The 23,324-nt window shown below is 43.0% G+C and overlaps 1 protein-coding gene across 3 annotated transcripts in view; it reads left to right on the top strand.

Moving 5' to 3' along the window:
* DPY19L1 (dpy-19 like C-mannosyltransferase 1) overlaps positions 1-23,324 on the top strand; it is a 2,006,077-nt gene that overhangs the window by 298,117 nt on the left and 1,684,636 nt on the right. For all 3 annotated transcript variants that reach the window (XM_069613244.1, XM_069613243.1, XM_069613242.1), the window contains exon 8: positions 16,490-16,581. In XM_069613244.1, the coding sequence (XP_069469345.1) occupies positions 16,490-16,581 (92 nt within the window). The remainder of the gene's footprint in view (positions 1-16,489; positions 16,582-23,324) is intronic.

Below are 23,324 nucleotides of genomic sequence, written 5' to 3'. Positions count from 1 at the left end.
GGTGACCCAACCTGCCACTCTTCGAGATATCTTACTCAAACCTTTAGATTAAAAAATACTCTCTAAGGGTTTATGATCCGTCCTAATGCTAAATTGCGCTCTCCACACAAAGTTTACAAATTTCTCTGTAGCCCAATGACCGGTTAATGCCTCCTCCAACAGCGAATAGTTTTTCTCCGCCCCACTTAACACACGGGAGGCATGGACCACAATCTGTTCACTCTTCATCACTGAATTCCGACAAAACAGCACCAACCCCATTAGAGGACATGAGCAAAGTGCTATCCACCATCAAGCGCACCTCCTGCTCAGAAAATATATTACCCCCTAAACTCATCTTGGACAACATAAAGAGATTTGCCCCATATCTCTGTGGGTTGGTAAACTCATCATTTAGGAATCGGAAAGTACCAGTGGCAATTAAAACTGTCACGGTCACACCACTGGTTAAAAAACAGGTTTAGACCAACAGGACCCTATTAATCTCAGACCAATTACTAATTGTAATTTTCTTCAAAAAATCCTGGATAAAGTTGTCGACGAGTCAACTCCAGGATTATGTCGACAAAAATGACCTTTTACATCCGCAACAATCCGGGTTCAGAAGAGCACATGGAACAGAATATGCCTTATTAGACCTTCAAACTAGGATGCTAAGCATCTTGGACGAGGGGAAAGCAGGTTTACTGATACTATTGGACCTCTCGGCAGATTTTGATTTGCTCAATCACCAGAAGCTTTGAGAGGCCCTAGACAAATCAGGTAACTGCTCCCAAGAGGCCATCAGCTGGATAGCCTCTATCCTGGAGGACAGGTGCTCCAAGATCATACGGGGAGATCATTCCTCTACCTCTAGGCCAGCAGACTGTGGCATACCGCAGGGGGTTAGCTTTTCACCACTACTCTTTAATCTTTATTTACGCTGCTTATGTACCCTATTGACAAGCATGGGAGTATTTTTTACAAACTTTGCAGATGATACTCAACTGGTTATGGAGTTGAGTGTCAGCCACACCACAGACAACAGCAAGCTCTCAGCCATCTACAATTCCATTGAGGCGGGGATGAAAACAAATTTGGATGTGCCTCAATGGAAGCAAGACCGAGCTAATGACATTCAGCTCCCCACACGCTAGGGCTAAACTAGACCCTGCCTACTCATCTTTGAAAATTAAAGATTTTAAAGATCTGCCTGTGGTGCCTGGGCTCAGAGCCCCAGTGTTCACAGTGTGAGGAACGTATGTCCATGACGGCGAAAGCCTTGAGGGAGAGTAGGGGAAAACTGGAAAAAGGTAAGACTGTTAAATCTTCTACCCCTTCGAAATTGTCCTCAGCTGAGTCAAGACATTGGTCTCCTCGCCATCGGAGAAAACATTCCTGCTCGAGATCTCATAGTGGTTCTCACCACTCATGCAGGTCGAGACATACTAAGAAGAGGCCTCATAGATCACCTTCCTCTTCATCTTCCAACTCACCAGAAAGCGTAACCTGCCCCACTAAACACAGCTCTCCAGCTAAGTGGGAGGAATTTTGCAAAAAAATGCTAAGGGTCTTCGAGAATGCAGCCCTGTCCCCCTCGGAGATGATACACTGGGTGAAAGACCCGATAAAGAGAAACGCCTTGAGTCAGCGACCTCGGCAAATAAAACCCTTTGAGAGCGTCATGAACCCTCGAGTAAAGACAAGGGCCCTTCGAACAGGTCAAATCAATTTTTTCCTGGCAAAGACTTACCTCATGGTGCAGGGGGCTACTTCAAGTGTGCAAAAGTCATAGTATTCATAAACATTGAGTATAAAACATCATTTCACGCTCAAAGTACAAAGAAGCTCAGATGTCAAGTGATTAAAGGAGGTTAGGTGAAAAGGAGCTATCCGCTAGGTCGTTAAGCTGCAGGCAGCATAGATCACAGTATCGCGTTCCTAATATTATGTAAAAAATATACTTTTTTTGGACAGATTTTTTTTCTGTTCGGATAGCATTATAAAAAATGTTGTGCTATAAAGATCATATCATTTCATGTGGAGGCGTCTAAGAATATCATGCCATGCGACCAAGAATGATGCAAACTACAGTGGTCTAGACTAAAGGTCCAAAACAACTAACTGATTTACTTGTACATAATGAGAAAAAATGTCAACACAGAGTTAAATACACATACCTAATTAATTCAATTAATTAATGACTACATTAATCAAAAAGACTGGAAAAATGTACATTACAAGTGAATCACATTTTTACGAAGGACATATGCACGTTACAAGAAGGATTAATCACATTCAACTAAGAGAAAATGTACATGCATTGCTGAAAAATGTTGAGCCACAAGGCTTTGCAAAACCAAAAATATGATAAATGATTGCGGTAAAATTAAACAAAGGTCTATGATAGAAGGTATCTGATTAGTCTTGTGGTGGTGGAAATATTGTATTGTCTACATTAGCTATGATTTGTTCAATGTTTCGTGGAGGAATATTTAGACACCTTCAACAGGACAGATAGTCATGTACTTCAACCCTCTTTTAGGGGATGAAATATGTAAGGTATCTTGAACTATTGAACAAATTAAGTACATTTTGCATATAATTCAAGCACTCCTCAAAATTTATTTGAACAGGGGAAGGATTTGAATTCTGAATTTATTTTAAAGAAATTAATCATACATATTAGTGTTGAGACTATCAAAGGTTAACAGAAACTCATGTCAAACATACTTCATAGCAATGTCAGAATCCAATTTAGAGTAAGCTGGGACGAATCACGGGATTCAGTCACTTCTCCCAAGGGGGTAGTGGGAGTTTCCCTATGAGGCTAGGGAGGTGAGGCTGCTACGCAACATTCCCCTAGGGGTGGTGACAAGCAGGACTTCCTAGGGAGAGACACCCCTCCCATCTGCCTCTCCCACACCTTTTGGGTATGAGGACTTTGTTTCCGATGAGAAACTCCTTTTTCACTTTCCTCAAAAAACCAGTCCAACCGTATTAGTTGACAGACAACCAGACTCCTCTTACATATGTTATTGTAATATAATTACAGAAGATAAGTACCTGCCTGATACTGTGAACAGCAAGAACACAGGAGTGATAAAGAATGCCTGTCTGTTAACCACTGAGATGAAGAAACCTAAAGGAATTATGAAGATTATGACTCCAACACAAAGGAAGGACTATCCTGAGAAACTCGGGCAGCCCCAGCATTGTGTAATAAAAGTGAGAGGAACAAGAACATGTCAGAACGAGGCCTGGGAGTTACAAACCAGCAGGAGAAGGGAAACTGGGGACTATGGGAGAACGCTGATTTACTTGGCTAGAGTCGCCGTGTGAGTGGAAGAGCCCGAAGTGGAATATCATTTGATCTGGAGGAAGTCTGCCCCACGGCTGTTAGTCCCAGGAGGGACATCCAAGAAGGGGTGAGGAGAAACCCCAACAAAAGGATGCTCAAGGTGAAGCCCACCGAAGATGGATACGAGAAGGTCTGTCTGACGATGGAGGAAGCTGAGTGGAAGAACAGCGGTGCATGGTGACGTGGGAGAACTGAGAGACAGAAACACTCTTCTTGCCGATACCACAAACTGACACAGAGGTGTGCTGAACGAAGCAGAATATGCGGACAGTAGAGCTGTCCTGACCGAACAGAGCCAAATGCTGACCAAGTGCCGCAGCCTGAGTACAACAAAGGTAACTGAAAGCGCATGAGACTTGGGGGGACAGTATGATGAGTGTATACAAATTACAGAGAAAACATGATTAAAGCGATTGTAGTGAGCCTACTCACACCAGTGTTCTTAATTCCCTGGTCTTATGGGCTGGGGTACTAATAGTAATAGGCCCCTCAAGTCTGTAACTATGGGCCCCGGAGCGTTTCGGAACAGAAAAAAAAGCCCAAAATAAAATGCCCGCCGGAGAAGGGAAAACTAAGTCAGTTTTCCCTTTCCATGGCAGCCATTGAATGGAAAAAGGTAAACAAACAAAATAGCTTCCTCAGAAAGGGAGAAGGGACTACAAAGAGTCCCTTCTACCTTTTCAGTGGCGGCCATTCAAAAAAATGGGAAAATGTAAACAAACAAAAAAATGGCCGTCTCAAAGGACATCATCTGGCCTTCGGTCCTGCCAGCACAGGTGCTTAGCAATCATCTCTGACAATCAGCAATTCCTTTAAGCTTTCTACTTTAAACCACTTCACCTAGGAGCTCCCCAGTATTAGTGACCCGAGGCATCAACCTATGCACGCAGTATCAAGAACCCCGGGGCATTAACCCATGCTGGGGGCTTATTGCTTAAATAAACCTTTTCAGAATGGCACATTTTAGTCTGTCTCCTTCTTCTGACCTACCACAAAGCACATACCCGTTATTTACAGAACACATCATCTGCTTGATGAACCACTTTTTATGGCTTTATCGTTATTAAAAAAGTCAGGATTGACAATGTATCCATTAAATACTGTTCAATAGTCCTTTTAGCGAATCATTGACGAAAGGCAGTATTCATCTGGAGAAATATATTAATATATTAACATCTGCCTCATAGCAGACATTTTAATAATAAAAGACATGTCAAGAACCACAAGGATGTACCTAATTTACAGAGCAAAGCTATAGGCTCGTGCAGCGCAACAAACATCGTTTTAGATGGTGGAATGCATTTCATAAACCTTTGCACTCAGGAAGTACAGAAAAATATCTTAAACATTGGCACCCATATCAGCCCCCTGAGTGCTTTGCGAAAGGTGATAAACAGGCCAAACCCACCAAAAGGGTCTGGCATTGCACAAGGGCACCCAAGCGCCAACACGCCATCACTACCTGTGAGTCGCCATCTTGCTCCCGTAAATGAATGGTAAACAGTGGTAAAAAACTACAGAATGTTTTGTGTTCTGTGCTCTTGCCTGCGTTTAAATAATTTGGCGGATCAATGCATGAAATGTGTATTAAAGGACCCACTGTAACAAAGCATAATATATAGCTTTATTAATATCTTCAAACTAAACTAGATAATGGATGCAAGCTGGAAACTGCTTTCTTGGTTTCCTGTATGCTGTCAAACCCTTTGCATTGGGCTTTCAGGAGTTCAACATGAGCTACATTTTTATGAGGAAAATGGGTAGAGTATTGTATATGCACTTGTTAATCATGACTATGCACAACTTTAAAACATAAGACTGTGTGGAAACAAAACCCCAAAGTCGTGAATGCGCACGCCTAAAGTAATAGTGTGTCTAATATACACGTTGATTGCATGAATGGCTGCAGCCGTGTGGTCAGGTAGGTGATCTTCCACTATCACCTATGTTAAGAACATGTATTTGAAAGTGCTAAACTCACAGACTGTGCTCTAGCAACCTATATATAACTTGTGTTACTTCACACTTAGTTATGTACTTTGGTTCGAATAGAAAATGCGAACTGGAGACAGACTAGGTGAATATGATTTTGTATTGTCATTCACTCAACTGTCTGGTGAAAACCACATTAGTGAGCTTGATTACAGTGGTATTCAATACATACACTCAGAGTATTTCTGATCACAGTGGTATTTTAAATCATACACATTTGATCATAAACTTCTTAATAACTGTACACCATCACATCCCAAAATGTAGTATCATATACAACTGAAATGAAACATAGGAAGAAATTTGAACACAAGGTAAACTGCATCACGCCAAAGTAAACTACGACACGCCGACACGTGTTTCAACCTAACAAGGTCATCTTCAGGGCGTAAAAAATAGACTGTATTCATTCAACAGCTATACTTTTTTTTAAAACCAAAGTGCTTTTTAGCATTTCCTATTACAGAACGGTGTAGAGGAGAAAAAACACGGAAAAGGGAGAGAATAAAAATAAAGAAAAGCAATGTTAGAAGGGTGGACACTTGAACCGTGAGGACTGAAAAGTAAATACATTCAATTCATTAAAGTCGCATGATATGATATAACATTAACAAAAAATAAATATGCCTTTGCACATGTTTTGAATTGAACTGTGGCCAGTTTAGCTAATACTTGACACAAGGGCAGGATTGTGTGCATTTAGTTGAAGAGATAGTGCTCCATTGCTTGAAAGTATGTTTTAACAATACAAGGGAATACAAATTTAGTGTGCATAAGAGTAAAAATATTAGGTACCTAGCAGTTTGATGACCATCGGTCTGTGCAGTTGTTGCTTGTTGAGTAAGATAAAGTAAGTGCTCTCTTCATCAGCAAGATTTGTGGCTTCTAATCCTAACTGGTATTCGAGGCTTGAACTGAGTTAACTGTAAAGTGGTAAACATAGATATATACTCATTTGTGATAATTTAATAAAATTAATTTTCTGTTGTATACCGATAGTTACAAAATTATTATGCCTGCACTGGCTTTTACCTGAGTCAAAGTTGCTGTGCTGTATAATAAGTGGTAAACGCCATTGGTAAGGCGGCAAGTTAGTTCCCTCTTCTATGATAATGCCGTAATCTAAAGTAAATGTAAGCATAGTAAAAGAAAGCAGGTCATTCCCAGAGTTATTCTTAGTTAAAAAGTGTCTCATTAAGCAGTTTTGGGAAGCACACATTAGCGCACTGTTCGTGGCTTACCGGCAGGAGTCAGGAGTTGGACGTGTAATGGTGGACGCCATCGGGCAGAGCTGCTGCATCGGAAAGAAGAGTTGGTAGCTATGGCAAAGTGAATTGCCTCCTAGTCGGGTGACACATCACGTGTCCTAAGTTGCTCCGGAAATTAGGGGAGTGAAAAGCAATTTGACTGCCTACGAGTATTTCATAAATGAAAACGCGCTGTGTATTTGAAAATGTCATGCTTGTTGGTAAGCTAAACCTGCCCGTGTCAGTCTAGTCAGAGTGGTACAAATTTTATTATGATCAAAATCGTATATATATATATTTTGTATATATTATTCACTCGGTCCATGTAACAAATTGAACCGATGGGCATTAACCAATTGGTTGATCTTGGCCATTTCAGCAAGAAGATGCCTCCCGTTGGGATGAATACCTCTATTATTGATTCTATACGAATATATAGGTAGGCTAGATGGTAATACGAAGCGAAATGGAGGGGTGTATGTTAGCGTATTACCAAATCTGAACATGAGATAATAAAATGTGATATATTCTCTCTAATATTATAGTACACTGAAAGATTTCGCCTAACTAATCTGTGCATGCTAAATAACCTGGGTTTCTGGAACTAGATCTACATCCTTGATCCTGTATTGCTATCATGCACAAAATAAAATATTCTGTTTCACAAAAATCTTGTGGTGTTTTTTTTAATCAATCTTTCTGCGTATGAAGAAACATATGGCTCTTGTTGCTGAGTAATATTACATTGCCATGCACTGGATGGTTCTATGTTTTGAAACAAACAAGTTAAAAAAAAAAATAAACTTGCTTCCACCTTATAGGAAGACATTGAGCTCATGTTCCTTATTAAGGCTGAGTGAAAGACAACGTAATTTACAAATCATTCTTGCTTCCTGTTGGCAGAGCTTCAGCTCTCTTGGTTCTACCGCCTCCAATCAATCTCGGCCACCAGGTCTCCATAGGTATAGGCCGCGGCTAACATTTCTTTCATGTAAGGTCCTCTTATTGAGTTGACTCCTGGGCAACTTAACAACAAATGTTCAATTGTTTCCACTGTGCTCAGATCTTTACAGAATCTACACGTATTTGTATTGGCCGGGCCTCTTGGCACCAAGATTTCGTTTGTGGGTAGTAAATTGAGGCGGGCTCTTAGAAAAGTATTCCTCAGCTTTCTATTGGAATACTTTTTCACATATGGTTGAAGTTCGTGTAGTTTGTGAGAAGTATGTGGCAAATGTGAAGTTAGTTTGTATGAGGCTGCCTTTTCCAAACTACATATCCAATCCAACTCGTTTCGTTTTTTTAAAATTTTTGTCGGATTTTCCATTAGATCTTTTTTTGAGCATTGGATATGATCGAGTTTTTCTTCCTGGATTCTGTACCATTTGGTCAGACTGGCCACACCGCCTTCTTCAGCTTCTTTGTTTATTGCTCCCACAAGCATTGGACGATTTTCCAACAGTAATTTTCTAAACGGCATCATGCTGTTCCTTTCCACTATAGAGACAAGTGAGAGCTGGCTCATTTCGCGTCTAATCAGGGCTATTGGCGTTGATTTAGGCAATTTCAAGACTTCTCTCCAATATTGACTTTCCATCTTATTCCAGATGTTTTGTGGTATCCCAAGCATCGCTTCAGCTCTGTAAACCAGTGTAGGGACAACCTTTACCCTGTAGAAGTCCACAATTGGGATAAGTGAAAAACGGCCATATTTTCTGTCAATCGCTTTTGCTTGCGATGTTAAGTTCTTTGTTTTTTGAAGCAGATGTTTTTGCATTGCAAGCTCCTTGGATGAATTGTCCACACTAATGCCCAAATATTTAAATTCATTTACTATTTCAATCTGTTCGCCTTCCAGGAACCAAGTAAAAGAGTCACCTTTATTTCTTCTTTTGCCAAGGAGCATGATTTTGGTCTTTGGTTTATTTATTTCAAGACCATTTGCATTTATGTATTCCGCAAGGTTGTTTAGTTGTCTCTGCAACCCTATTGCGGTTTGATCAGCAATTAAGATATCGTCCGCGTACATGATTCTTGAAATTTTCATCTGATCAATTTGCGGTGGAAAAGATCTTATTTTTTCTTCTGTTTCTTTATAGTCTCCAATGAAACTCAAGAAGAGTGCAGGAGCCAAAGGGCATCCTTGCTTGACCCCCTGGTTGGTTGGGATCTCCTCCGAAAGTGTACCTTGATTATCAAGCCTCACTTGTATCTTTGTGGCTGTGTGTAAAGCCATGATTGGGTGTAGGATTTGTTCAGGGCATTTCCATGATCTTAGCTTCTCCCATAGTCTCTGTCTATTGACTTGGTCAAAAGCTTGTTTTAGGTCAATGAAGGCCATATAAGTTCTGGTCTCTCTCGACTGGCTTTTGTTTTTTAGGATGTTAATCGTTAGAATATTGATTGTAGTTCCCACGTTCTTTTTAAAGCCAAATTGAAGAGGATCTTCACAGGGTACCTCCTTTACCCATCTTAGGAAATGTCGTAAAAGTAGCGAACCATACACCTTCCCAATCACGTTCAGCAAAGCAATGGGCCGGAAATTTTTTCGGTCGTCCCTCGACCCTCTTTTGTAAATGGGTACAACCACTGCATTTGTCCAGGATTTCGGTAGTACCTTTGCAATTGTCAATCTTTGGAATACCTCACTTATGAAATTGGCCCATGCCTCAGGGTGTTCTTTTAAATGTCTGTTTGTAAGGCCATCTGGCCCAGGTGCCCTGGAATTTTTCAGTTTTTTTAAGATGAATAAAATGTCCTGCGGATCGTGACGCTCAATCCAAGGTTCGGTGTCTGTAAAGTTTGTAGGTTCCATGCCCTCTCGGTTAAAGAAGAGGTTTTCAAAATGCGCTGTCCATTTGGCTTCCGAAATGCCATTTATGAAAGCATCCGAGTTTATCCGATCCGTTGCGTTGATTAAAGCCCAAAAGGTTCTCGAGTCCTTAGTGGTTATACATCGCAGCATATCTTCAGAGTCTTTATGATACATCGCAAGACGATGAGTTTTCAGCCAGGACTTGTAGATTTTTTGTTCGCTTAACTATAGTTGTTTATTATGGTTTGAGCTGTGTTTTATTAGTCTTCGCTTGACTCTCCTAAATTGGCGTCTTTTTTCAACTAAAAGATTGTCATAGGTGTGGATTGACTTATTCGTATTAATGCGATTTTGCAATCTTGGTTTTTTGAAGACATTCAATAAGGTACTATAGTCTGGTAAATTGTCAGCTTGCACCTTTTGTTCTAGCTTGATGCAGTTTTTCGTCAAAGAAATGACGTTGTCCAAGCTCAAGGCAAGTCGGTTTCCTTTTGTATTTACTTCGAGCTTTGGGGTCGAGGATGTTTGTTCATGAGAGTCGTTTGGCCAAGTTAAGGACAAAAGGTTCTGATCGCTCGCCTTTGTTTTAATGATGTCAAAAGATGAGATAATAGACAGTAAGGCTGTCGAGGCATAGATGTAGTCTATTGTTGCCACCAAGCCTCGACCTTCCCAAGTTGGCAGCAGGTCCAAGTTCTGGAACGTTGAGCTCACATTTGTCAGATCTTTGGCTTTCATCAGTAGTGACCATGCTTTTCCCCTAGCCCCAGCTTTGGTTTTGATTTGGTTGTTAGTGCACACAGCATTTAGGTCTCCACAGACTAATAGATGTGTTTCAAAGTGGTCGATGTATGCTTTGTCTATTTCTAGTTCGACCATGTCCAGAAAATCCTGATTGGAGATAGCTTCAGGATTCCAGTACAAGTTTATAATGATAGCTGTTGTTGAAACTGGTTTCATTTTTTGTATATCCCAGTATTTCCATTTGACTTGTACTGAGATCATCAAGAGAGACAGAGTCAGAATCTTAATCTATTTCATTCCTTTTCCTTCTCTTACAACGATTAACAGGCCAGAGGAAGGTCGTCCTTTTTGTCCCGTTTTGGCAGTCGCAAAAGCAATTTCAAATCCATCAAGAATAGGCTTTGTAGTAAGCCATGTCTCTTGTAAACATATTATGTCGAAAGAGGCGAAGTTCACTTCGTGAGGTGCATAAACCCTTGCGTATTCCATGAGCAAAGTTTTGCGTGGTTTGTGTTTTGGCCTCTTTTCAGGTCGTCTCCACAGTTTTTGCCAGAGATGAGTTGCTATTTGTTGCTTTGAGAGCTCAAAGCTTTCGGGAGCCAAGCCCACAGGTTTTGTAGAAGGTTTAGATTTTCTTTTGTTCCTTTGGTATTGATTGCCACTTTCGTCTCCTGTGTGCACGTTCTTTTGATCTGCAATGCTGGCCCCTTTGGCTTTCTATCATATTTCGTCACTTCGGTGTGTAGATCTTTGTTTGTGCGCCCTAAAGCGGGAGACCCAGAGTCTGGCTCTGTTGTCCTTTCTTGGCCATGTTCGCGTTTAGACAGATGCCTCGTCCTTTTCTGGACCCCAAGTTCTGAGTTATCATTTTTATAGTATATTGGAAGGTCTGTTTTTTGACTCCTCTCTTCTCGGGTTCTGTAATCACCTTGTGGGTCTTTTTCTTTCCTCTGGGACTGGTTTTTTTCGCTCAGATTGTTTAATTCTGTTCCTTTTGCTCCTCTCTCTTCTCCCAGTTCAATGATATCATAACCCATTTTTAGGAAGTACTTCACGGAGTCACACAGTCTCCGCTTAACTGATGTAGAGGAAATGAATAAATGGGTCATCGCTTGGCGTCCTTCATGAAAGGGCTCAACTAGTTCCAGATCTCTGGAATTCACTGATCTTAAGTTCGGGATACTATGTAGTAATTCCATAACAGTTCTCCTGTTCAAGATCACGTAGTCATGACAGTTTCCAAGTTGTTCAATTTTAAAGGCTGGAGTGCCTCTAAAATACTTTCTGGGTGTCGCCCCTCGACCTTGGGCCTTTCTTTTGTATTTTTTTTCATGTCTTTCCTGTTTTGTTTCATGTCTATTTACTTTTCTGTCTTCATTCCATGTGCGGTACTCAGGTCTGTCTTGTTTTACTACCTCTTTTTCGGGTATAGTGGGAGATTGTTTTTTTCCCCTTTTATCCCAAAATCCTAAATCTTTTGTTGAGTCTGAGTTTTGCGAGCCATTGTTAACAATATTTTGTCCAACTTTTGCCTGCTTTGCAAGACCCCAGTTTGCATTACAGGAGATCTTTTTACAACGATCCTCTAGTGATAAAAATGTTCTTTCATCCCCTGTTTCTGTTTGGCCTCCATCTGTTTGAGGTTCTAAGTTATAATGGCCCTTCTCTATGGTCGGTGATCCGCAGGGTTGATTTAGGTTGTCAAGCACTTCATCCATCAGGAGATCTTCTGTGCACTTTGATGTTATGGAAGCTTTGGAGGTATCCATTTCATGTACACCTGTTGGTGTGTTGGATGTCTCTATATTTGTTGAAATTAAACTGTTTGCGTCAGTATTTGCTTTTATTTTCGCCGTCTGTGTCTTCTTCCTATCTTTGAAGCTCATTTCCTGGACTGGTAAACAAAACACAAGTTGTTTTTCGTTGTAGGCGGCTGATATAGCTGATGACTTACATTCTGAAAAAATGGAGAAATCTTTATTGATAACAGATTCCATACTCTTATTTGCGAAATTATTTAGAGCAGATATTTTTTTTTTAGAAGCCGGAGTTTGCATTGTTTTTGGTTTATGTCCGCTAGGCAAGGAGTCATTCCTTGCTACATTTGGGTGAAGATGTGTACTTGTAGACTTGGGTCTCATTGTTAGCGGCTGAGTAAGAGAAGGTTCCTCTATAATGAATACCTCGGCTTCTTCTATTGGTTTTGTATGCACTTGAGTTTTTGTTGACACATTATCCCGTGTTTGGGCGCCCTTTTCAGTGTATACAATTCCAGTATTTCTTATCTTTTCTCCTGTCCCTGTCGGCGATGGTCTTGATGCATCCGCCTTTAACTTTTCGGTTTCCATGGCGGTAACATACCCCTCCAGATAAACAAACTTGGTGTGCATTGTAGCTAGTAGAGCGCAGTTGTCTTTTAATGACTCATTTATAGCCTCATACAGTTTGGTGAAGGGGGCCATGGCAACTGCCACCGCAGCCATCAAAGTCACCATGTCCAATTTTTTTTCCGGTGTATTCGCTACCAAGGAATCATGTCTAGGGTTTCTCCCAAAATCCCTGATTGGCGTGCCTATTTCGGATGTGTCTGGCTCATGTGTCGATATGTTAACGTCCTCAGCTGTTGCAAGCCAGTCTTCTGGATCCTCGCTTTCTATAGAGTTAATCGATGTGGGTTTTTCATTATTATTATTAGTTGGGTTTTTTTTATCCCAGAGCTGGCCGATTTAGTGCTGCCCCTTTCGGGCTCCTTTTCCGGTGTCTTTACTTGATTCTCATCCCCCATGGGTTTGTTTGTAGGGGGAGGACTGGACGCGAGTTTATCTTGCTCATCTATGGCACAACCGGGTACATTTTTATGGCTTTCTAGATTTGGCTCTCCAATATTCAGTCCCAAAGGAGATGTTTCCGGCTGTAAGTCCTCTGCACAGTGCACCACTTCCAGCATTTCGCTATCAGTTATTTCTCGTGTGTTATCAAGTTTCCTTTTTCTAGGATTCACAAAAAAATCTGCCATGCTCTGAGGCGAGAATATGGAAGTTTCTTGTCGGCTTTTGCTGATTGTAAATTCTAGTACTCGCCTTATTTGTCTTTTTCTTCTCTTTTTTCCAGCGTTGTTGAAGTCAAAGCCGTTGCATTCAGGCAGCTGACCTGGAATTGATTGTACAATTTTGGGGTATATTTTAGCCACCAAGTTATTTGGTTTTTGAGTAATTTTCAATTTTTTACAGCACGGCCCTTTTTCTAATTGCCTTACAGGTGGTTTTGTTGGTTGACAGTCTTTTAGGTGGTTTGTATTTTCCACCTGATCGTTTTCTTTTAATAAGGGCAATTTTTTCAAATCAGGTATTGTCGTCTCCCATGGGGGTTTCAGAGATGTTACTCCTGCCGTACCCACTGAGCTGTCTTTCAGTTGGGTATCAGGTCTGTGGAAATCCTGGAATGGCTCTGCAATCGAGTTTTCAGTCATGGTGTGTCTCGTGGCGGCCACCAGAGGGCCCTCTGATTCAGCCGGTGCTTGTCGAGCTTCGCTCTCCTCTGTTTCCTCCTCCGTAGATTTTTGTCCCCGCGGTCCTTCCGTAGGGAGCCTCGCCGCGATCCCCGGGTCCATCACCAGAGGCCCCGTGGGCCCTTGAGTTCGATCTCCCAGACCGTTCTCCACCAGCTGCGCCAAGCTCGACGCCGTCAGTCCTCCGACAGACGGCGGAGCACACACCGTTGGGAAGACGTGGCCATTTCCACATGAGTCGTCGGCCAGAGTTTCCTGAAGAGCCTCGGAGCAGCCCTGTGAGTTTTTAAATGTTTCATCATTTATTCGGCATACGGTCCGGGAATCCATCTCTCCCAGCTCATTAATGTAGGAGTCTTGAGCCGTAGGCTGAAACCCCCGTGTTGGAGAAGATGACTCTGCCGATGGTTTATCTTTGCCCCACGTTGTTTTCGGGCAAGAGCCCCCACTAGTCTCTAGAGTCAATAAAGTGGGCTCATTTCTTCGGAAAGGACTCAGTAGGCTCTGCGGCTGTTCAGTGGGTGTCAGTTTAGGCAAATTTGACTGTGGCAAAGGGTTTCTTCTGCTTTGTACATATAGTCCCTCCATTTCAGCCGAGTGCGCGAGCGTGAGCTCCTTTGCTGCAAATCATTCACGCTTTTCTCTGCAGTATGCGGGGACGGCAGAGTAGAGTCCCCAGCGTCCATAGCTGCCATAGACTGCTTCAGACTGCTACTCTGCCGCTACTCCGCGGCCGCTCCGCGGCAGCAAGGAGTTTTTAAAGGCTGGTCAGGTGATCTTGAAAAGTAACCGCGGTAGAAAGACTGGAACGTAGAATAACTGGCAGTCTCTGCTTCAGACTGCTACTCTGCCGCTACTTCGCGGCCGCTCCGCGGGAGCAAGGAGTTTTTAAAGGCTGGTCAGGTGATCTTGAAAAGTAACCACGGTAGAAAGACTGGAACGTAGAATAACTGGCAGTCTCTGCTTCAGACTGCTACTTTGCCGCTACTCCGCGCAGTATGTATGTTTGATACACATTTACTAGTGACTATTATTTCTTTCAGGGGCTTCTAACGGTATTGATCATTCTGGAATGCTAAATATCAGTGATGAAAGTGCCACTAGCATAAAGGCCTCCCTCAGCAAAAGCCTTTGTTCTGCTTGATTGATGTGACATCTTTTGTTGTCATGCTAGTGTAGCTAACACTTTTTCTATTCTTGTTAATGCATAAAGCCTGTTGGACATGTTCCAAATTAAATGTTGTAGAAACCAGGCTCATGCATAAATTCAGGATAGTAGCAAACCGAGTCAGTGTAGTGGCTTGTATTCATTCCTGGTGTGTGTGTCAGCCTGTAGCTGTGATTTCAGAGTGAGTGTTGCAATCTATGCATGTTATGGAAGGTTCCTTCCAAGAGGTTGCCGGAGTCGTGGGGGCCGGTGGGTCTTCTTCCCCTTTACATGTAATGAATGCAAGTGGACCCTACTTGAGCTACAGACTCATTACTACAGTCAGCTTTTGACTTTCAAGACATGGACCAGACATCCCATCTTCACAGTACTAGATGTGACAGTCACAACCTGACCCGCTCTCCAGTTTATTTTAAAATGTTTTTATTGATATTTATGCATAGGCAGTTGTATGCATATCAGTCGCTTCTTCATCAGATGTCCGAGTTTATAGGTCAACATCAGGTGATCAACTTGAAACCTTACAGGAGACTTCAAGAAACCCTGGTCTTAGAGGCATACACGGCAGGAAAAAAAGTTCTCGCCAACTTATAGTCCGCTAAATCCCAAACAATAGTCTGTCCATGACGCAGATGTTCGTAGAGAAGATCACGAGTCCCTTGGAACGTTCCCACCAGAGAGGTTTACCAAAGCCGCCCCTCGTAACCGGTGTGCCCTGTTTTGGCGCGTGCCGTTTTGCTACACCACTGTGGCTGCAGAGCCCCTTTCGGTACGGCCACAGTGGCTTGACAGCCAATTTGCTGCTGCACATTCAGCACAAGGGTGATTTAGGCGCAGCTGCTGACATTTAGCAGATGTGCTTAAATCGCTCTTGCGCCAAATGGGCGCATAATTAAAAAGAAAATATACAGCTGCACTACGTGGCGTTTGACACCGGGTCACTAGTCTCCAAGGCATGACAATTGGCCACATGACCAAATGGGACTTCTAGGTGAAGAGCACAACTTTATACTTAACCTTCAATTATACATATATGCATGTTTGCAGGGTAGGTATAAATGTTGTGCACCTCAAAGCTATGAGCTCCGTTTGGTTGTGTTGCTAAGTGCCATGGCTTGAAGACGATAGGACCTGGGTTCGAATCTCCGCAAGTGTCGCTGTACATTTATTTATTTTTTACATCTAGTGGGATTATGTACCCATTTGTCCAGCTCTGATAGATCACTGCTGGTCGCTATGCACAGGGTGTGCCAACAAGGGATCTGCGCCAAAGTAGCCACACCCAACCTTCTTGCTTAAACCTCGTAACACCACCTTGTGATGCCTAAAATGAAACCTTGTGGTTTGCACCAGTCAGGGCCCCATCCTATCCAAGGACCTTGGCCGGAAAAGTGCCATATAATAAAGTTCCTGTCTGTGTCTGTGTCGCATGAACAAGTATTAGCAACACCAAAACTACAGAAATTCATAGAACACAAGGTAAAGAGTCTGGTGGAAATAGAACAATGGTTAAAAAATGTAAAACCCATCTTGTCTTCATGGGATCTCACTGTAATCAAAGACAAAAGCGCAAAGGCTAAGAAAATAATTTGTCTCAAAAATTTAAATTGATAGAACTGAAGCAAGACTAAACTTTTTATTGTTGATACCTTATTATTGGAATTTATTGTTTCAGAGCACACGTGTAATGTGGACCCCGCCACTCCGTGAAAGTTTCTCCTATCCATTTATCGTACTTCAAATGTTCATTGTGACTCACATTCTCAGGTACTTTTATTTCTATTTTCATTTTTTGAAGGACAACAGCACAACGTAGATGTTTTATTTGCATGTTTTCTTGATACTGCGTGCATAGGTTGATGCCTCTGGTCACTAATACTGGGGAGCTCCTAGGTGAAGTGGTTTAAAGTAGAAAGCTTCAAGGCATGGCTGATTGTCAGAGATGATTGCTAAGCCCGTGTCTCTGCGATAGGCACATTTTATTTACTCCAAACAAGACCGTGTAGGATCTGGACTTGTGATTGCAGTGAGTCGTTTAGTAAATGGGGGACTGTCGTCTGATCCAGAGTATTAGTAAATCGATCTATATCACATGCTAAAAGCCTTTCAAATAGTTATTTTTCAATTTTTTTTTTTATTTCATCAGGGAGCATCCTTGCTTTAAATCAAAGCATGTTTTTACCTTTTTTTTTTTACCTTTTTTTTAAATGGCTGGAAAAATAATTGTACTTTGGTCCCCTAGCACTGTGCTGGCCGGATCGAAGGCCAGATGATGTCCTTTGAGAATTTGACAATGTTAGGCAGAAACCTGTGCAGTTCCCTCTGGGACCACTGCAAAAGATTTAGGACTACAGGTGTTTGGCAGTAAACCCACTTGGTAGCAGTCTGTACCACACAGATTTACTTGGTAGCTGTGGCTGAGCAGTCAAGACTTCCCTCAAGAAGAGTTAGGCAGTATACAGAGTATTCACAATAGGTCAAGAGAACACAGTAGAACAAGCAAACACTGACCAGGGCTTGGTGTAAAAGAGATATAATTTTTTATTTAAAACCAAATCTAGAAAAACACACAGGCACTAATAGTAAGCAATTCAAAAACACGGTCACTAAAAGATATACACTCCCTTAAAAGAATATTAGACAAGTCTTAAGTAAAGCCCCACTTATTTTCAGACAGCGGTGAGCGCTTAACGTAGATGGCACTCTAATAATTCGTTTTAATAAGGGAGAGAAAAGCAGAGAATAAATTGAAACAGATCCCAACACTTTTTCACAAACACAACAAGAGAGGAAGGCAAAGTAACACCGTGAATTCAGAGTCAGTAGGCCGGATCCGCTTTAAGAGGATCAAAACAAAATGTGTCCAAGGTCGCTCGGTTGCAGTGCACAAAAGTCTTGTAACGGTTCAAAAAGGAGTTGGACCAAAGAAAGGGACCAGTTAGAGGGTTAAGGCGGCCAGCCCAGTCCAGAAGGTTAAGGGGTTATTATTACCTTGTAGCAATCTTTAGAAAGGGAGGCCTGGCGGACACGGTACCTTAAAGTGGTGAGAATACTCCAGCGGGGGCAGTTGTTCCTGGCAGCGGATGCAAGTCAGTGCTTTGTCCGGGGGAAGAGAGGATCTCGTCGGGGAGGAAGACAGGAGTCCGTTGCACTGCCAGGGAAGAAACCAGCTGCGGAGTTTCTCAGGTAAAAGGAGCGGTCCGTTGATTCGTGGTAAGTGGCTATCTGGCGGCCGGGGTGCTTGGCACGGGCAGTTCGACCACAAAACCGGTCTGGGGTGCGAAGAAAGAAGTTAAACTGGTTGTGCCCACTAGTCAGGGGAAGAAGCCTCTCCAGCCGGGAGATCTTCTCTGTCATCGGGAAGTGGTGAGTCGGTTCCGCAGGGCTCCACCGGTGGTGTCGTCGTGATAGGTCGGCTCAGCTTCTCCCTCGTCGGATTCTCAGGTCCTGTGGCGACTTCTGAAGTTACAGTCCCCAAAGCCCTGCTTTTATGCAGCATACCCCCATTCACTCAGCCTAGCTGTCAATCAAACATGCTAAGTGGTGAGCCGGCCGGCTCACCACTTGGGCCAATCACACAAGAGTGCGACTTGAGTTAACAAGGTAACTCAGTCCAGGGTGCCTTAACCCCCTCCCACGCCCCCTGTGGTACCCAGACAGAGTGGCACCACTTTTGGAGGCTTCTGTGGAGAAGCCCGCCAAAAAGTGGAAGAAAGGGCTCGACTTGGGTTGGAGTCACAGAAGAAAACACAAACGCCATTTTAGAATCGAGTCCTGGCAAAAAATACCAACCGGCAAATTAATATTAAATAAATAAACCAGCAGTATGACAGGGACGTGCCCCCTCGACTAACAGACCCCGGGGAAATTGAATTGCCCCGACCAGTACGTCCACAATATGATGGTTTGTACTGGTTTCTGTTCATAATTTGGGACTAGTAAAGCCAATGGTGAAGCCATAAAGAGAGAATTCTCCCTAACACACAATACATTTCCATTGTGCTCAAGGATGTACTGTGCCTGTTTTCAGGTGCAGTATTTTATTTTTCTTCACAGTGCATTTGTTGAAAAAGGCAGTGTGCGCTTTTTCAGCAAATGTATATTTTTGATTTATGCATTTTTGGGACTTGTGAATCTGCTTAGATGCACATGCTTTGCATTGGCTGCCATCTTGTGCTTGGCAAAGAATATTAAATATTTTTTCGAATTAGAAAAATTGGAGTGTAGACAGAGGTGCTCCTGTCGCACTATCCATATCCCACGTGCGCAGGCCAATGATCCCTCATGCGTTGATGTATTTAGATTGTTTTTTTTCCGCCATTGGTTGGCAGCAATTTCTCAATGGAGAAGAACATTTTAACGCCGGACATCAGAGCCAAAGAATCGTCTCTTGGCACCAAGAGAAGCAGTTCGACTTGACTGAGTCTGCTACGAGGCTTACAGTAAGGAGAGTGTGGGGAAATTGTAGTTTTTACTCTTCAAGGCTTTGGCGAATCCTTGGATGTCAACCGTTCTCCTTGAGGGCAAGCCCTTTCCAATGAGGCCAGGGATGTGAGGCCGCTACCTGATAGTCCCCTTGGGGTGGTACGCAGTGGGAGGAGCTCATGGGGAGAGACTCCCCCTCTAGGGACAAGGCCGAACATCCAAGGCAAATTAGGTATTCCCATACTTATCACAACCCTCACCTGCCTATCATACACAGGTCACATCAGCACCCTACACTTTCATGTATGTGTGTAATGTAGGAAATTCAGGCTCTTTCCTGAGAAGTACTGAGACGGGGAAGAATAGGGACTAAGCATCTGACATAGACTCAAAGACTGGGACGAAGAGGAGTCTGTGTTACCGAGTGGAGAAACACAATAGGAATACTGTGACAAGGGAGAAGTGCAGAGCCCTGAAGATCAAAGTGGGAAACTGTTAGGGAGAATTCTAATTTATGTGCTAATTCCCTTCAACCTTAAAGACCCCCCCGCTCATTTGCGGTTCCATGTCTTAAAATCGTGGCAAAAATGGTCGTGAATACAAAATATTGCAGCAAAAATGCTGTGGTGTTTTTTGCGCCACAATCATGTAAAGGATGCGGGGGACACCCCTTCAACTCCCGGACACATTATACCATTTAAGGAGAGCTGGGGACACCCCCACAACCCCCATTCCCTTAAATGGTATAATTGGGTACACCTTTACCGAGTCAAACCACAGCATTTTTGCCACGATTTCTTTTACCGACGACATTTTTGCCGCAATTTTATTACCTGATACCTCCTTTGCTGGACTTGGGACTATTTAATTTTAACCCTGGAGTGAGTGAGACCCTGTTCTCACTCTCTCAGATGTTCTTACCTGATTTGTGTTTTCACTCTTTTTGGAGTCTGACGAACACCATAGGCATCTGCTTTTTGTATGAGCATCTTCAGTGCAGTGTCACAGAGAAATCCTTTTTAGATTTCTCATAAGGTTTAACTACCTTTTCTTGTGTGAACTACAGTTCCCAAGAAAAGTAAAGTGAAATTGACTTTACTTATCTTTTCTCTTTGTAGGTCCAGCACACAACATCTTATCCTACATTCTCATGTAACATTTTTATATTACCCTCACTACTTTAAATGGCTGGTGGCAGTGGTTTAATTTTTCCTACCATTGTGCTTTTCTACCGCAGGCTGAATCCTCAGCTGCAGTACAGCAACCATGGGTGACCATTTTGTCAAAATGGCCCTGGTCTTCTTTTTTTGCCATTTCTTTTTGTGAGGTCTTGTTTGGTTTTACTCTGTGCGTTGAGACAGGTTTGAGACCTTTGTTTTTCTTGCCTTTGGCGGGCTTCAGCCCTGAAGCCAGCCTCTGGCTCCACTATGTCTGGAAGGACAGGATGTGAGGGAGGGTCCCGAAACTCCCCTGTCCTTTGTCTTTAGGAATGCCTGAATGCAACTAGTCTTTCAGTACAGCCACCCTGCTGTGTGATTGACAGCCGAGGCTGGGCATGAATTGAAGCAACCTGCTTAAAAGGCGAGGGTTTTGGGACTGCAGGCAGAGTCGACCACTCAGAGAAATGCCCGACAAAAAAACTGCAAACAAAGATCACTGAAACCTCCTGGACCTTTGAATTGCCCGGTGAAGCCCTGCTGATATGCTGAACTCCTTTTTCACCTCGACAGAGAAGCTCCAGATGGAACGACTTCTCCCCTTGGGTTAGTGGGACCAACTAACCCCGAGACGAATTCCGCTGGACCACCATCCCCGACTTGCTGTGCCGCTCTGTTGCTTCATGTTAGGCAAGACTGTATGCAGTACCCTTTGGGAACACTACAACAACCCTGACTACAGGTAATAGGGAACCCAAGCTTATAAGCTTGTACTAAACATTTTTTGTAGCTTGTTGAGAAGCCAGGCTTATCTCAAGAGGGGTCAATGTGATCTGTAGGGGAGTTAGACAGAGATTCACAGTGACAAGTATTCAAATAAACACTTACACACAATGTTTCTTGAATAAATAATTATTAAGTTATCAATCAGTTAGAATAAGCCTTCTTCAGAAGGGAGCAATATAAAAGCAACACACAAATACACTTCAAAACTGTACACTCTTAGTTTCAGTAAAGACCATTTTGGTATGGCCCACAGACACAAACTACACCCTCGGGTGACTTCAATAGCTAGGGTGCTGGGGACATTAATATCTTACTGTTTGCATTTAGAATACTTTTTAGAACTTGGTCAAAGGAAAAGGTTATTAGAACAACAAGAGACCAAAAATATTCTTAAGCAGGCAAATACTTTTGGATCCCCCAAGAAGAGTCATTCAGTACAACAGGCTAAGCCAAATTCAATGGGCAAAAATCTTATATGGGATGAAGCACTTCTTGTAGGTAAGTAGGAAAAGTCCTTGCACAATGTTTTAGTAGTCCATGAAGAAACAAAGAATCAAATGTAGGGCCACACGCTGTTTAGACTGGGTAGTAGAAGATGCAAGCAACTTTACAATGAGAGGTAACTTCTCTCAGACTTTACAGTACACTTGTATTGAAGAAAAAGTGCAGCAGATGACTTCTGTTCCAGTGCAGCTCTGCAGATCTCTCTGTTCCTGGGCCTCAGTCGTGGGGACAAGAGGGAGGACTTCTGGGGACTCCTGCATTGCAATGGGATGGTCACCGCTCGCAACCGGCAATCTTTCCAACAAGTGGCACATCAGTGTTTCAGCTCCTTGCAACTACCGCAAATGGCAACACTACGGTTGCTGGCTGTCGAGATGGACTTTCCTTGCTTCTGGGGTACCGCACTATGTTGAGGGGGCTCAGGCTCGGTCAGTGCTGCTTCCTGGGAGTCCAGAGAATCTTCCTGGAGCTCTTGGCTTACTTAAAAGCAACGCACACAATCTGGTGTTCCTCGCCCTGGCTATTCGGTTTCCAGCAGCAACTCTGTTGAAAGGCAACCAGCTCAGAGAGAATGACCAGGTGGCTTACTTTGGAGTTGATTGGTTCCACCAACTCAAGGGGAGAAGTCGTCCTTGCAGGGGCTTCTCTGTCGACACAGATTTGGAGTTTCAGCACAGCAGCAGGGCTTCACCGGGCAAACCAACGGTCCAGGAGTTGCAGCAGGCGTCCTCTTCAAGTTCTTCTTCGGTTCCTTCGTCCACTAGTACTCTCCTTCCAAGAAAAAAGCCTCAACTTTTATTCAGTTCTCTCCCATTCATTCCAGCCCAGCTGTCAGTCAGCCAGCAGGGTGGCTGTCCTTGCCGGATAGTCAGCTGGCCAATCATCACAGAGTGCATTTGGGTCTCCTAGGAGACCAAGCACAAGGGGTTTCGGGCACCTCCCTCACTTCCTGCTTACCCCAGACACCCTGGAGCCAGAGGCTTGCTTCACTCGTGAATCCCGCCAAAAGCAAAGCGAACAATGGGACCAAACCTGGTTTGGCATGCATAGTAAATCTCTAGAAGGACCTTTCCATAAAGGAATGGCAAAAAAGAAGACCAGGACCATTTTGTCAAAAATGGCACCCTTGGGTGCTATACTGCAGCTGCGAACGCAGCCCACGGTAAATGCACACCACGGTAGTTAAAATCAATCCACTGCCACCAGCCATTCAGTGATGAAAGGGTAACAAAAATGTTTTACATGAGAAGCTAGATACTAGGTAACCCCTCCAGCACCCTATTGGTAAGATAGTGTGTGCTGGGTCTAGAAAGTTACAAATGTAAGTAAAGTCAATTTCACTTTACTGCTCTGGGAAACCGTAGTTTATCCCAGAGAAGGTATTTAAACCTTTGGGAAATCTGAAAGACTTCCCTGTGCCACTGCACTGAAGGTGCTGTAAAAGATGATGCCTATGGAGTTTGTCAGACTCCATAACCAAAAAGAAACACAAAGTTCACAAATCACATTAAAATAAATGCGAGAGGGGGGAAAAAGGGTCTCACTCTCTCCAGGTAAAAAAAAGTCCTCAAAATCCAGCAAAGTTGCTGGGGGTATTTAAGGTGGAGGGAATTAGCACATTTCTGATAATTCTCCCTA

The sequence above is a fragment of the Ambystoma mexicanum genome, chromosome 5p, assembly GCF_040938575.1.
Source record: "Ambystoma mexicanum isolate Mex_15411 chromosome 5p, UKY_AmexF1_1, whole genome shotgun sequence".
NCBI classification, from domain to species: Eukaryota; Metazoa; Chordata; class Amphibia; order Caudata; family Ambystomatidae; genus Ambystoma; species Ambystoma mexicanum.
Note: the sequence above shows the minus strand (reverse complement) of the source record. Positions and strands in the feature narration are given on the sequence as shown.